The sequence below is a fragment of the Lactuca virosa genome, chromosome 1, assembly GCF_052849685.1.
Source record: "Lactuca virosa cultivar CGN04683 chromosome 1, Lactuca_virosa_CGN04683_v6, whole genome shotgun sequence".
NCBI classification, from domain to species: Eukaryota; Viridiplantae; Streptophyta; class Magnoliopsida; order Asterales; family Asteraceae; genus Lactuca; species Lactuca virosa.
Window position 1 is genome coordinate 21,358,879 of NC_136426.1, and position 13,603 is coordinate 21,372,481.

General features: G+C 38.2%; 1 protein-coding gene across 2 annotated transcripts; it reads left to right on the top strand.

Annotated features, from left to right (window-relative positions):
• Positions 1-8,108: 8,108 nt before the first annotated feature.
• LOC145119765 (O-fucosyltransferase family protein) lies at positions 8,109-13,184 on the top strand. 2 transcript variants are annotated; one of them, XM_079055806.1, is made up of 10 exons: positions 8,109-8,918; positions 9,598-9,670; positions 9,876-9,943; positions 10,038-10,126; positions 11,245-11,442; positions 11,618-11,822; positions 11,916-12,083; positions 12,193-12,360; positions 12,437-12,627; positions 12,801-13,184. In XM_079055806.1, the coding sequence occupies exons 1-10, from the start codon at positions 8,490-8,492 to the stop codon at positions 12,958-12,960; spliced, it is 1,749 nt and encodes a 582-aa protein (XP_078911932.1). In that variant the 5' UTR covers positions 8,109-8,489; the 3' UTR covers positions 12,961-13,184. The 2 variants fall into 2 exon arrangements, with proteins under 2 accessions (XP_078911932.1, XP_078912544.1); XM_079056418.1 differs by lacking the exon at positions 8,109-8,918 and adding an exon at positions 9,185-9,256.
• Positions 13,185-13,603: the final 419 nt, after the last annotated feature.

Sequence of the window (13,603 nt, forward strand, 5' to 3'; positions counted from 1 at the left end):
ACTGACAACCTACTCATGCTATATCCTTACCTCGCGGCAGACATACTGCCCAGATACTCTGATGAAAGATCGTAACCAAAACTACCCCACAGGGCTCACCCCCAACCTCGGAAACTGAAAATATCAATATCTCTCCTGTTTCCCACTGGAACAGAAATAGCAGCGCTCAGGTCATAGAAAATGACATCTCCACTATCGTCCGGTCGCTCAGCCCAGACCGTATTCTCCAATAACGCACCATCCCTACTCATCCCTGAGTCTTGCGACTCCAACTGGCATCTCACCAAAAATCCCTCGGAGCTAACTCGATTCCCCTTTCAAGGGATGCTCTACTAAAACTCGTTCATCATGGCCATCTGGCCCCATAATCTTTCACATCTGATCTCAGTCTAGACAATCACCACAGAATAACCGGTAAACCAGAAGCACTAACCGCCACGAGTCAGGGTACTCGAACCATATGGCCACCTCTTGATCTGCTATGAATCATGGTACCCGAACCACGTTGTCTCTTCTCAATCCGTTACGAATCATGGTACTCGAACCATGTTCTCCCTTCTCAATCCGCTACGAATCATGATACTCGAACCATGAAATCACCTCTCGTTCTGCTACAAATCATGGTACTCGAACCACGAAATCACCTCTCGTTCTGCTACAAATCATGGTACTCGAACCATGAATTCACCTCTCGATCTGCTACTTAGATCCTCCGGAATGTTCCCTGCATCGAGTATGGGTCCTCTGCTTTCAGTAGTACGGGCCCATACTACCTGCCACATCTACCCATACTTTCTGCGCGGACCATCCCCGAGTTCCTAAGTAGCTGCTCAACCTTCTCGATCACTAATCCTGTCACGTGTGTTCGCTCCTCTGCGAAATGCTCTACTCTTGTCAGCGTACTCATCTGACTAGGGTCACCCTTTCCTAGGCTCTTCCTAGGTTCTCACACTTCTCCGCCATCAGCTGCTGAAGAACTCCTTATGATGCCAGCCATCTACCTCCTGAATATCGTCATATTCATTTAGTAGGTGACTCCCATCATCAAGAGTTCCACAAAGCACGAAGCAAGCAGCATTCAGGCATCGAATAATTTCTACCAACATGTAAAACCACTCTAGGTTATTACCCACTTACTCTCCTCATACTCAAAGGATATCACCGAACTCAAGCAACTTTACCCCACGCGGGCATCTGACTACTCTCTCAGTAGACTCCTCAAATGCTCATCTAGGTATCTCTCCTAGATTACTCCTCTACTCAGATCCCTCTCTAAAAGGATTCCTGCTGGATACTCATACTCAACACATACTCGAAGGCACATCACATATAACAGCAACTCCTAGGCTAAGGCATCACAAATCAGGCCACTCTAGTCCTAAAATATGAATACCTAGCCTATCTCTAGCATACATAGCATATCACATAATATCTCATAACACATAATGTAAGGGTATTTTGGGAAATCACCGTTCGGGCGCTGGCTGATCGTACACACTGCTCCGTTCTGATTTTCTCAAAAATCTTTTACTCTTTTTAGAAAAATTGTTTCTTTTATGAAAATTCCCTCAAAATCCGCAGTTTGAGTTCAGATACGCCCGAAGGTGCATCCGAATCCCTCAAACCAAGGCTATGATACCAACTTGTAACGACGTAAATTTTAAAACAATTTTTCATTTTTCAAACATAATAAATCTCATATAATATTCTCAAAATATCATGTATCAATGTCATCACAATAAAACATATCCCAGAATCTCAACACATAATCTTCTGCCAGTGTGTACAATTCATGCCGACGCCTTCCCGCGACCATCGCTGATACCTGAAACACATATCACATAACACGGTAAGCATAAATGCTTAGTGAGTTCCTCAAAATACCACATACAACACATACGCCACTCGAGGCTACAGTACGACCCTCCGGTCGATGTGTCTCAGCGGGAACCTCCAGTCCCGTAGCTCGTTGGACCCTCTGGTCCGGTCATAGCTCGTTGGACCCTTCGGTCCGATCTGTATCGTTGGACCCTTCGGTCCGGTCTATATCGTTGGACCCTCCGGTCCGGTCTATACAACACATTGCATACATATATCACAATGCACATAATCTCATACATACACATAGCACACAAGACCCTTCGGTCTACACATAGATACCACTCTAGGTAATGTATAGTGAGAAGACTCACCTCGGCTAGCAGGTGAGCAAATAACCTCGCGCTCGGATCTCGAACTAGTCTCCTCCTAACACAAGGGATGAATATCTCTTATTATTACTCTTTTCACAACTCAGATAATCGAAGGCGGGTCTTTCTCTTTCTAACTCATTAAAGTGGGTAAAAGACCATTTTACCCCCTCCAAGGTCTCCATCACAAATATTGACCAAAATCCCATGGTCAACAGAAGTCAAACTCGAGTCAACAGTCCAAGTTTGACCCGACTCGTCGAGTGCACTCCTGCGACTCGTCGAGTCCCCTCGTATCCTCAGAAGTCTCAAAAGTCCAGCTCAACTCGTCGAGTTGACCCCCAACTCGCCGAGTTATCGCACAATCAATCCATCAGGACAAACCCTGCCGACTCGTCGAGTCAGGTCATGGACTCGGCGAGTCCCTTTGATCTGATTTCTCATTCAGACGATTTCAACCAGATCTATCACTCTAAACTATAGATCTATCATCCCAAGGCTCAATAATTACGTAAAGCTTCAATCTTTACGTTCATACATGATGCTATTGCTTCAAAACGCCAATACATGCTCTTCATGAAGGTTTTTGCTCATCAACCCTCATTTGGACCACTAAAGCTGAGACGTCTAGACTCTAAGGACCTTAGGAGGTCCAGATCTGAGGTTTCCAACCACAACCAGGTCTCATTCGACTCATAGATTCAAAAGAATGGAAGCAAAGCCCTAAAACTCCCAAAATGAGATCTAGTACAAGGAATGAACAAGATGAGAACTTTGTATCTTCTCTTAGCAGCTGAAACACTCAATACCACAGATCCACTGCCTTCCTTTGTTCCCCATCAAGAAGCTCTTCATCCTTCTCCATAGAAATGCACCAAGAACCACAATATGAGCTTCTCTCTCACTCTCTAGCTACAATAGCAAATAGGGTTTGCTCTCAGGGGAAGGTAGCCGCAATTGAGGCTATAAATGCCTTTAAATAGGTCCCAAACCCGGGAAATTAGGGTTTCTCTGCCCAGCACCTACTCGACGAGTCCCTCCTCTGACTCGTCGAGTCCATTCATTAAATCCACGCGGCAATCTCGACTCGACTCGGCGAGTTGGTCCCTCAACTCGTCGAGTCCCTCCTTAAATCTCAAGATTAACATACACAATAATGTCCCTGAAAATCCGGATGTTACAAGTTGAATGTGTGAATCTGCCCTAAGCCCACAACCAAACAAGGAACAGGAAATGAAGCGGAAGTCACACATTCCACTGTCTACCGGATCTTTATTATATATAATCCTAATGTATTCCTCAAGTAATTCCATAATTCACATTAAGAATCTCTGGTAAAATGGTAACCACAATAGTTCCTTCCATAATCACTTAGTTTATACTAACTATATATAACCTAATATCGAACAGACAGTTGAATGTGTGAATCTGCCCTAAGCCCACAACCAAACAAGGAACAAGAAATGAGGCGGAAGTCACACATTCCACTGCCTATCAGATATTATTTATATATAATTCGAATGTATAAACTAAGGAATTATAGAATTAACCATTAAAGGTCCTTTTTGTAATACTAGTTTAATAACAAGTATTAAACCTTTTGTAAATAAGTTTCTTGTTTCATTAACTCTATTGTGAAACATTGTTTTCGGTGATAAATGTTATTGTTTTCAGAAAGTTCTATCGAAAACTGTTTATCTTCCAAAATAACGATGTAAGCCATAGAAAATCCTATATTTTCTATAAAACCGATTTGTAGTCTTAAACGCTCCAAGACCGAGAAACACAAGTATAATAACCATACTTAGCTTAATGATACCCAATTTTGTTTATCAGTAACCCTATCTAAACATGTAATTACCCTGAAAACTCGATATGACGATACTACCCTCCTATGATCACTTAGTACACACGAGTTGTAAAAATCGCTCGGCGGTCGACTGGGGTCAAGCGATTAATCGGTTTGGCGGGGATTAATCGGAGGATTAATCAGGGACCATAAATTACTAATAAAACTATTTTAAAACTTAATATATCCTAAGAAAAAAAGTATTTGAAAATTTAAAATTTTGGAAATTTGAAATTTTGAAATATTTGGTATAATATTTGAATATTTGAATATTTAAAAATTTATAACTTTTTGAAGTTTTGTAAATTTTGGTGTAATATTTGAAATTTTGAAATTTTGAAAATTTTAAAATCTTCCCGCCGAGGACCGCCAAGGACCGCCTAGCCCGAGTTTGACCGATATTGACCAATTTCCGCCAAGCACCCCTAATCGTAATCAGTTGCAGACCGCCTAGCGCCTAGGCCGATATTTACAACACTGCTTAGTACACACGAGTTGTATAATACCGAGATCAAATAGACAGTTGAATGGGTGAATCTGCCCTAAGCCCACAACCAAACAAGGAACAGGAAATGAGGCAGAAGTCACACATTCCACTGTCTATCGGACTTCAATTTTATCTAAGCCTATTGTATATACTGAGAAATCATATAATTAGTATCCCTTGGGAAAGTTTAGGAAAAGTATATCTTTATGTAAATAATTAGTTAATACTATTGTGAATATTCATTATAACCATACTAATACAAAGTTAGTCCCGTATAGATCTATACACCAACTCGCGCTCTCCCTTAAGAAGACTCTGGTTATAATTAAGATTCTAACGGGTACCCTGAGTGGTACATCTAGCGGTTCACAATCCTGTACTAATTATTTACATAAAGTGTAAAACCTTTTTATAATTTAACAAGTAATTTTGGAAAAAGATTTCCTTTTGTTTCATAAACTATATTTATTATAGTTTATAAGTTCATTTCCATGTTTTAACCTGGATTTTTGTAAAATAGTTCCTATGATCCATAAACTATATCTATTATAGTTTATAAGTTGATTTCTATGACTTTAACAAGTTTCAAGTTCAAATACATTTAAACAGTAAGAAAACATAATAAGTAAAATTATGTTTTTAAACACAAGCAATCTTGTGTTTTACTTGTATCCCCCCCCCCCCCCCCTAAAAAGCATTTTAAACCATTTCAAAAGGTAGATTATAGGGGTATGAACTCACCTTATTTGAGGGATTTAAATAAAAAATTTGGTATAGATTGGTAAGTTTCCCGAGTGAAATTCCGAAGCACAAACGAGTCCTATTTAGCATATTATTATACATATATGTATATAGTTAGTGAATATAACTACAAAGGTGTTTAGGAAACAACCTAGGATGCAAGAATAACTCACCAAAAGAGTGTTAGAAGCAAGTTAGGAGGCTGAAATGGAGTTCACGGCCCTATGGAGGGTTCACGATCCAAGAACACATGAGTGTTCACGGCCCAAACATGAAGGGTTCACGGCCCCGATGAATGTTCACGGCCTTATGAAGGGTTCACGGCCCTTGAAGATCTTGAAGCAAAGTGATGAATCAAAGGGGTTTCACATGAACAACAAGAAGGGATGAGTTACTTACGATTTTGAAGAGAAAGAAGAGCTTTTGGTGGATGATACTTGAGAGAGAATGGGGTGGTTCACGGCTAGAAGATGAAGAAGTGATGAGAAAATGAGCCAAACTCTTATATATAGCATGGGTTCACGGCCGTGAACCTAGTTTGCGGCCGTGAACCTCACTTGATGAGGTTTAAGGCCCGAATGCTATACTCCGAACTCCATATCCTTAGTGGTTCACTCCCTAACACACAACCCTAACTTATACTAGGCTTAGAAACCTATAAGTTTGACCTTTTGTTGCTGTTTTTGACTTTACAAGAATAAATTTTTCGGGTTGTCACAGGAGACTCACCGCAAACTGCTGAATAAATCAGATAAAAGCACGGGCTGCTAATCCGGGAAATCTCCGCACTAAACGTCATCAAATAATACCCAATTAATAAATGGGCCACAAACCATAACTGGGATCCTAGTTCATTTGTCCAACACCCAGGGTAAAAGACCATTTTACCCTTTCCTCACTTGGCCCAATAACCGAGGCCCAACCCAATGGCATCAAAAAGCCTAATACGGCCCAAATCCCTAATATGATACCCAAAGCCCAATATGGGCCCAAATCCAAGAAGGCCCAAAGCCTAGCAATGGCCCAAAGTCAGAAAGGCTAATGGCCGAACATGACCCAAAACCCCAATAGTCCAAATATGGCCCAAAGTCGCAAAAGCCCAAGATCAGGCCTGGTACATTGCGCGTACCAGACGTACGCCCCGCGTACTAGGCTGAATACATGATCGCGGACACGGACACTTACGCGCAGCGTACTCTTGCGTGCGTCCAACGTATGCGTATATTAAACACTTTTTCCTTAAGTGCTTAATACTTGCATTCCAACATCCAAATTTCATATCCAAGTCTAGAGAAACGTCTTAATCCATAAAGTTCTTAACTTGGAGCCTTTACATGGCTCAAAAGGACCCAATACTCGTTTTTGACCATTAAGACTCATAATAAGAATCCTAATTCATGCATGGTCCAAAATAAGACATCAAAGTAGCATTTTTATGCATAAGGAACATTAGAGAGGCTAAGATCTAGCATTCCTAACTCCTGGAGTGACTCATACTCATAAGGAGGACTTATGGGGCCAAAACATACCAAAACAAAGCCCTAAACTAGATCTAACAGTTGGAGTACCAAGGTAGAAGCTTTATACCTCAAAAAGCTTGCAAAGTTGATGAAGATTTTGGATCTTCAAGCTCCAATTCCACCAAAGCTTCACCACCAAGCTTCACCTCCTTCAAAGTAAGTAAGTAACCAAAAACACCACAAGATCACAACAATGGCTCACAAACACTCAAATGGAGGCTAGGGTTTCGTTCTCAGTGCTTAGAGGGATGGAAGTTGGTCATAAGAAACTCCCAAAGCAACTTAAGGTGTTTAAATAGGGCACACACCCTAAAAATTAGGGTTTGCCCCTGCTGACCGTACGCCCCACGTACTCCCTCGTACGCCCCACGTACGTGGGCGCCTCCGCAACCAAACCAACGAGCCAACACACCCATCGTACTCATAGAGTACGCCCAACAGACTCGACTAGGGACCAAATTACAAGGATTTTAAATGAATGGCTAAAATGAAACATACCTAAAATTGCAAATGTTATAGATAGTTTTGACTACAAGCTTTGTGGCCAATGCATGGCCCATGATTTATTTATAGTATTTACTCATATCATTTGTGTTTTCATACTTTAAGCACATGTTCACCCCTAACATTTTTTGTTTCATGCTTTATTGTTTATACATGGTGGACTAACTATTTAATATGCAGATATCATACGCGCCGAGCATGAGTTTTATCCATTTCTTTTTCTCTCTTTTTATATTAGCCGAATGTGTACTTTGGAAACAACTTTGACTTCCCAACTCTTATCTCCCCCCTTAACTCAATTCTTATGGGACTAAGTTTTCTAATTGTTATTGTTGTGTCTCAAGAAACAATTCTATAATCCAAAAAGCCATTGGTTCGCTTTTGTGACGAGATAACCCCAATATAAGACTAAGGAAGCCATTTATGGTGCTCCCCATTTTATAGTTCCCTCCCACTTATGGTTTTTCCTTTTATGTCTTATAAATCTCTCTCTCACATGAAAACAAGTTGCAATGGTTCTTATTCCATGATTGTTAATGTCAAAGTTAAAAGTATGTCACACCATCCACATTGCAAATCTAGTCTTCTCGACTATGATTTGTGTTGAAATCACGTCCTTTCTTGTCAACCAGTAACTTGACCAATTACCGTCCACGGTTAACTTTGACCAGCCATAGGAATAATCACTGCCGACAGATGCCATGAAAATGTCGGTGAAGCTCCTCCAGAAGAAAGAAGAGCGTTACTTAAAACTTAAAAGTCATAAATAACGCCACGTTAGAAAACCCAAAGTCACACTATACTTTTCACTTTCTAATTTTTAATAAAGTTATTCGCAATGAAGATCACAAGTGGGAATTTAATGGGATTTGTAGCTTCTGACGCTGCTACGCGCTTTGAATCCAATTTAGTCCAAACTCTATTCCCCCCGGTTGTTTTTGTTACCTCTTCAAGAAAAGCTACCATGCCCCCTTCGCTGTAATTGACACTGACATTATACTATTATTATCATTCTTTTTCCCAAATCCATCTTGGTATAGTTACATGTACAGTAATTGATTCTTAGTTTATTTTCTCATCTGGGTTTCTCCCAATTTCAACCTTCTGTACCTGGGCAAGTTGAAATTGTGAGAAATCCGAAGAAAGTTGGAATCTTTGTGGTATCCGATTTGTTGTAATCAACTTAAAGATCCCACGAAATGCACGGCTACAGCCGCTTAGGACGGCCAAGCACCGGAAGTGGGAGCATCTCGCCGTCCCCATCACCTCCTTCCTCCCCTCGATTTCGTCGTAACAAAGGCAGCAGCGGTGGAGGTGGAGGCGGTTTCCGAGGCGGTGGAGGTGGTGGTGTAGACGTGAAGCTGCAGAGTTTTGTGGAGCGGTGGGTGTATGTTGTGATATCGGCGGTGTATAGGCGGCGAGGGATTTTATTATTTGCTCCCTTGCTTTATATCTCTGCAATGTTGTTGTATATGGGTACAATGGGTTTTGATGTTGGTATTATTAGTAAAGGTAGTGAAAGTAGCACCGGAAAAACAGCTCCGGTGGGATCTTTGTATCGGAGTCCGCAGGTTTTTGAACACCTGTGGCCGTATATGGAAGCTGAGAATAATCGCAGCAATGACTTGGTAATAATATGTTTTTTATTCATTGCTCTGTTATATGTATGCAATGCTTTTGTTTTTAACATCTTTCTTTTCTTTGCACACGGAAAGTGTGATCCACATGAAAATAGCCAATCAGTTCCTAATTTTCCATGAAAAGTAGAGTTTGAATTTGGGGGAAACGTTTATTGTGCCTAATGTTTGTAATCAAAAAAGCTTTCTCATCAGTCATCTCAAACGAGGGTTTAAGTAATTAATGCAGGCAAACCCTCATTTAATGAATCTGAATTCAACATAAAGAGACTTTTAGTTAGCTCATGCTACCTAATTTAGGATTAGCATAATGTTTAGAAGTGAAGAAGGTAATTAGTATAGGTTTCTATTCCTTTATGGGGTTATAATTCACTTAATTAGTTAACTTTAGAAATTGTTTAGAATATACATATACATATACACATAGTTGGTTTGTTATTATGAAGAATATATAATAAATTTCATTTAATTTCCCTTTCATCTTGTTTAATGATTGATCAGCCATATAGCAAGCAATTGGTTTTCTTTAACCTTGTAGTTTGTAATTGTAGTCTCTGTATATGAAGAAAAAGCTATGAGTTTCTTTTGTTTTCAATTTTCATGCTTTCTAGAGTTGTATTTTGAAGGTATCTAAATTTGTAACTTTCTGCATGGAAAATGGAAATCACAGATGATGAATGTGTGGAACATGAAGACACGTCAATCTTGGAAGCCCTGTATTCCCCTCCAGAATTCAGAAGCAGGTTGGTGCTTTTCAAGTAATTTAATCCCATAATTAAGTAGAACACATGGCAAACAGGCAATACTATAAATGGAAAGGGATGATTACTAGATGTTTTGTGAACTCATCTTTTAACTGCTCCTCTTTCTTTAATCTTTCTTTATCTTGCTCTTTGATTCTAAATCTTATCTTTATATAACTTCTTTTATGATCTGTTACAATTCCAGAATTACCAAAATCAAATGGGTTCCTCATAATTGAAGCAAATGGGGGGTTGAACCAACAAAGATTATCTGTACTTTTCTAACCTTACTTTAAATTTGGTATTTAGTTATATAATTAATGAAATAAAACTTATGTAGTTAATTAATATATATTCTCAAAATCAGATATGTGATGCGGTGGCAGTGGCAGGGCTACTGAATGCTACACTTGTCATTCCAATGTTTCATTTAAACAGTGTATGGCGTGACTCAAGGTAGCTTCTTATTATTATTATTATTATTATTATTATTATTATTATTATTATTATTATTTTAAATTCTGTTAAATTAACTTCCCATTGTTTTTCCTTTTCGTATCACTTGAAAATACTAAATATTAAGTGTTTATGATTATGAGGATGATAATAGCTTTTTTTGGTATATGATTAATCATACTATCCATATTTGTTTGTATCTTTGCAAATGAGAATGATAATAGCTTTTTTTGGTATATGTATAATGACAGATGTGGAGCCTTGTAATTAAATGAGAAGTCAAGTAATTTATTGAAGTTGGTGATAAAATATGATTTAACAAGTCGTAAATATAAGTTCTGCTTTGTTCAAAGAAGCTTACCTGATCAAATAAATAAACCCTCCTATTTTGCAAATAAATACAAGGAATATTAATGACCTGGCAATTTCAGACACGAAGACACGAATCTGTGAGAGACACGACACGACACGAATACACGACACGAATACATCTTAAAATTTGAGATAAAGCTTATTTCTCATTGTGTAACCGTATCGTGTCAAATTCATGGCTGACACGTTTTCATGACACGAATACACGAATTGCCAGGTCATATTATATAATTAGGCAACACTACTTTTCACTTTTTATCATTCAGGCTACACATAGGAATTTTTGGACAGTTAAGCTACCCAACTTTTTAAACCTGTTTCCGACCAGGAAATTGCTGGAATTGCATGAAACGACCATTTTACCCTTGTAGTTTTAGGATGACATAAATACCCTTGTGAAGTGTCACATTGTTCTAGGATAAAAATTATTATTGTTAGTAAATAGGCTTTGTATTTGTATTGGGCTTATATTTGTATTTGGTGTCTCCTGCCCAAATTATCCCTGTAATCTTGTATATATTCATGATTAATAAGAATATCCTGTAGCTAATTTTTGAATTATTTATTGCATTTATTTTGGTCCACAAGATTTCTTTGTTGATGAGTATTCTAGATTTGGGACATAGGGTGCATTATTATAATATGGTACTCATCTAACATGTTATGCTTTCAAACAAAATGTTCATTTCCCATGTAACATGTCTTTATTCAAGCCCCATTATATATTTTCCCTTTCCAAATTGTAGCAAGTTTGGGGATATATTTGATGAGGAATTCTTCATATACGCATTGAGAAGTCATGTGAATGTGGTTAGAGAATTACCAGAAGATGTACTTACACGTTTTGACAACAATATAAGCAACATTGTAAATCTGAGAGTCAAAGGTTGGTCAAGTCCAACTTACTACCTTCAAAAGGTCTTGCCAAAGCTTCTGGAATTAGGGTATGTAAATCTGCCATCTTACAAACCTTTTTGATTTATATTATTATCATACCAATATACTCAATAGATTATGTTTTCATAAAATTTGTAGGTTTTTCTTTTTTTTGTATCATAAAACTGTTGACTATTTCCATCTATTTTAACAACCAGGGCTGCGACATTATTGATTGTGCAGGGCTGTACGTATTGCGCCATTCTCTAACAGATTGGCTCATGCTGTTCCTTCAGATATCCAGGGGCATAGATGTCTTTCCAACTTTGGGGCACTTAGGTTTTCAGAACCTATACGCACACTTGCAGCAAAAATGGTTGATAGAATGATCCGTAATAGCTCTAGCAGTGGTGGAAAATATATTTCGGTTCATCTCCGTTTTGAAGAGGTGCACAACTCTAGAACATAATCTTTATAGGACTAAATGCATTTAACCCAAATCTTTTATTAAATGGTCCTGAAATGTTTGCTTATTTTGAAGGACATGGTTGCCTTTTCATGTTGCATATATGATGGTGGGGAGGAAGAACAAAAAGAAATGGATATTGCCCGTGAAAGAAGTTGGAGAGGAAAGTTCCGGAAAAAGAATCGTATAATAAAACCCGGTGCAATTAGAATGGATGGAAAATGCCCTTTAACCCCCCTCGAGGTACAATGACTATTAATTAGATTCATTTTTCAAAGCCTTAATAAGAAAAATAATTGAAACTATAATGTTTTGAAAGACTAAAAGTTCCCTTTGTTTGTTTAACTTGTAGGTTGGAATGATGCTGAGGGGAATGGGTTTTGATAACAATACTTCTGTATATGTGGCAGCGGGTAAAATCTACAAAGCAGAAAAATATATGGCCCCACTTAAACAAATGTTTCCACGCTTAGAAACAAAGGATACATTAGCTTCACCTGAGGAGCTCGCTCCATTTATGGTAGTATTAGTATACATCTGAAATTTACACTTTTGGTCCCTCAACTTTACTTACTGATTGTTTGTTTTTGATGCAGGGGTACTCGTCTAGGTTGGCTGCTCTTGATTATACGTTATGTCTACATAGCGAGGTTTTTGTTACTACTCAGGGAGGAAATTTTCCACACTTTTTAATCGGTCACAGACGCTATTTTTATGAAGGACATGCAAAGACGATAATACCTGACAAGAGAAAATTAGCTCAATTGTTCGATAGCCCCCATATCAGGTAACATGGCACTACATATCCTCATAAGAAGAATAGATGAATCTTTCAGATTCATATATGTATGTAACCTCAATGCTTTCAAAACATGAAACTGATAACCTAATTTTGAAATTTTGCTTGAAAAATGATATGAACTTGTGAAGGATGATGTTGCTGATTATTGTGATGTTTAGATGGGAGAGCTTTCAAAAGCAACTGCGGGAAATGCTTCATCATAGTGATGTAAAGGGGAGCGAACTGAAGAAGCCAACTGCCTCACTTTTCACATACCCCATGCCGGATTGCATGTGTAAGCAAGCAGCTACAAAAAACTCAACAAAACTAAGAAGATAAACTTATATATATAAATATATGCCTTTGGGGATTTTAACTTTAAGATTAGAATTTTTTTTACACGTGTAGTTAGTCATATCTTTTATGATTGTTGATTTGTATTTAGATCGGGTTATTGAGCTGGTGTGCTATATGGTAACTCATGCACATTGGTTTGTTGTATATACCATATACTAAAGTGAGTTGCAAGAGAATTAGATACACAAATATGCTTCGGATTCGAATTGGTTGACTTTTCTCTTCTGCGAGTATAACAAAACAACGAATACTTTACTCTGCCTACAAATATGAAATATGGTAATATACTTTATTTTATTTACCTAAAATAGCAATGTAGTTATACTTTTTTATTCATAATGATTAGTGGCCACATACTTAGAGGGTGTTTGGATAGGGAAAAAAGAGAGCTTATAGCTTATTGTTTATCCCCATCGTTATAAGCTAAGTTTAAGTGTTTGGATAGGAAACATTAAAAATCGGTTTATTGTGGTGGGGAGAAGCTAAATAAACTACTTTTGAAAAGCTTCCCCCCTCCGCTTAAAGCTTATAGCTTATTTCTAATCTAAACACTTTTGCAAAAACTGTTTTCTCACACCGCTATATATTTGTGTTTTTGATACCATCACTACACATTTTGAAAAGA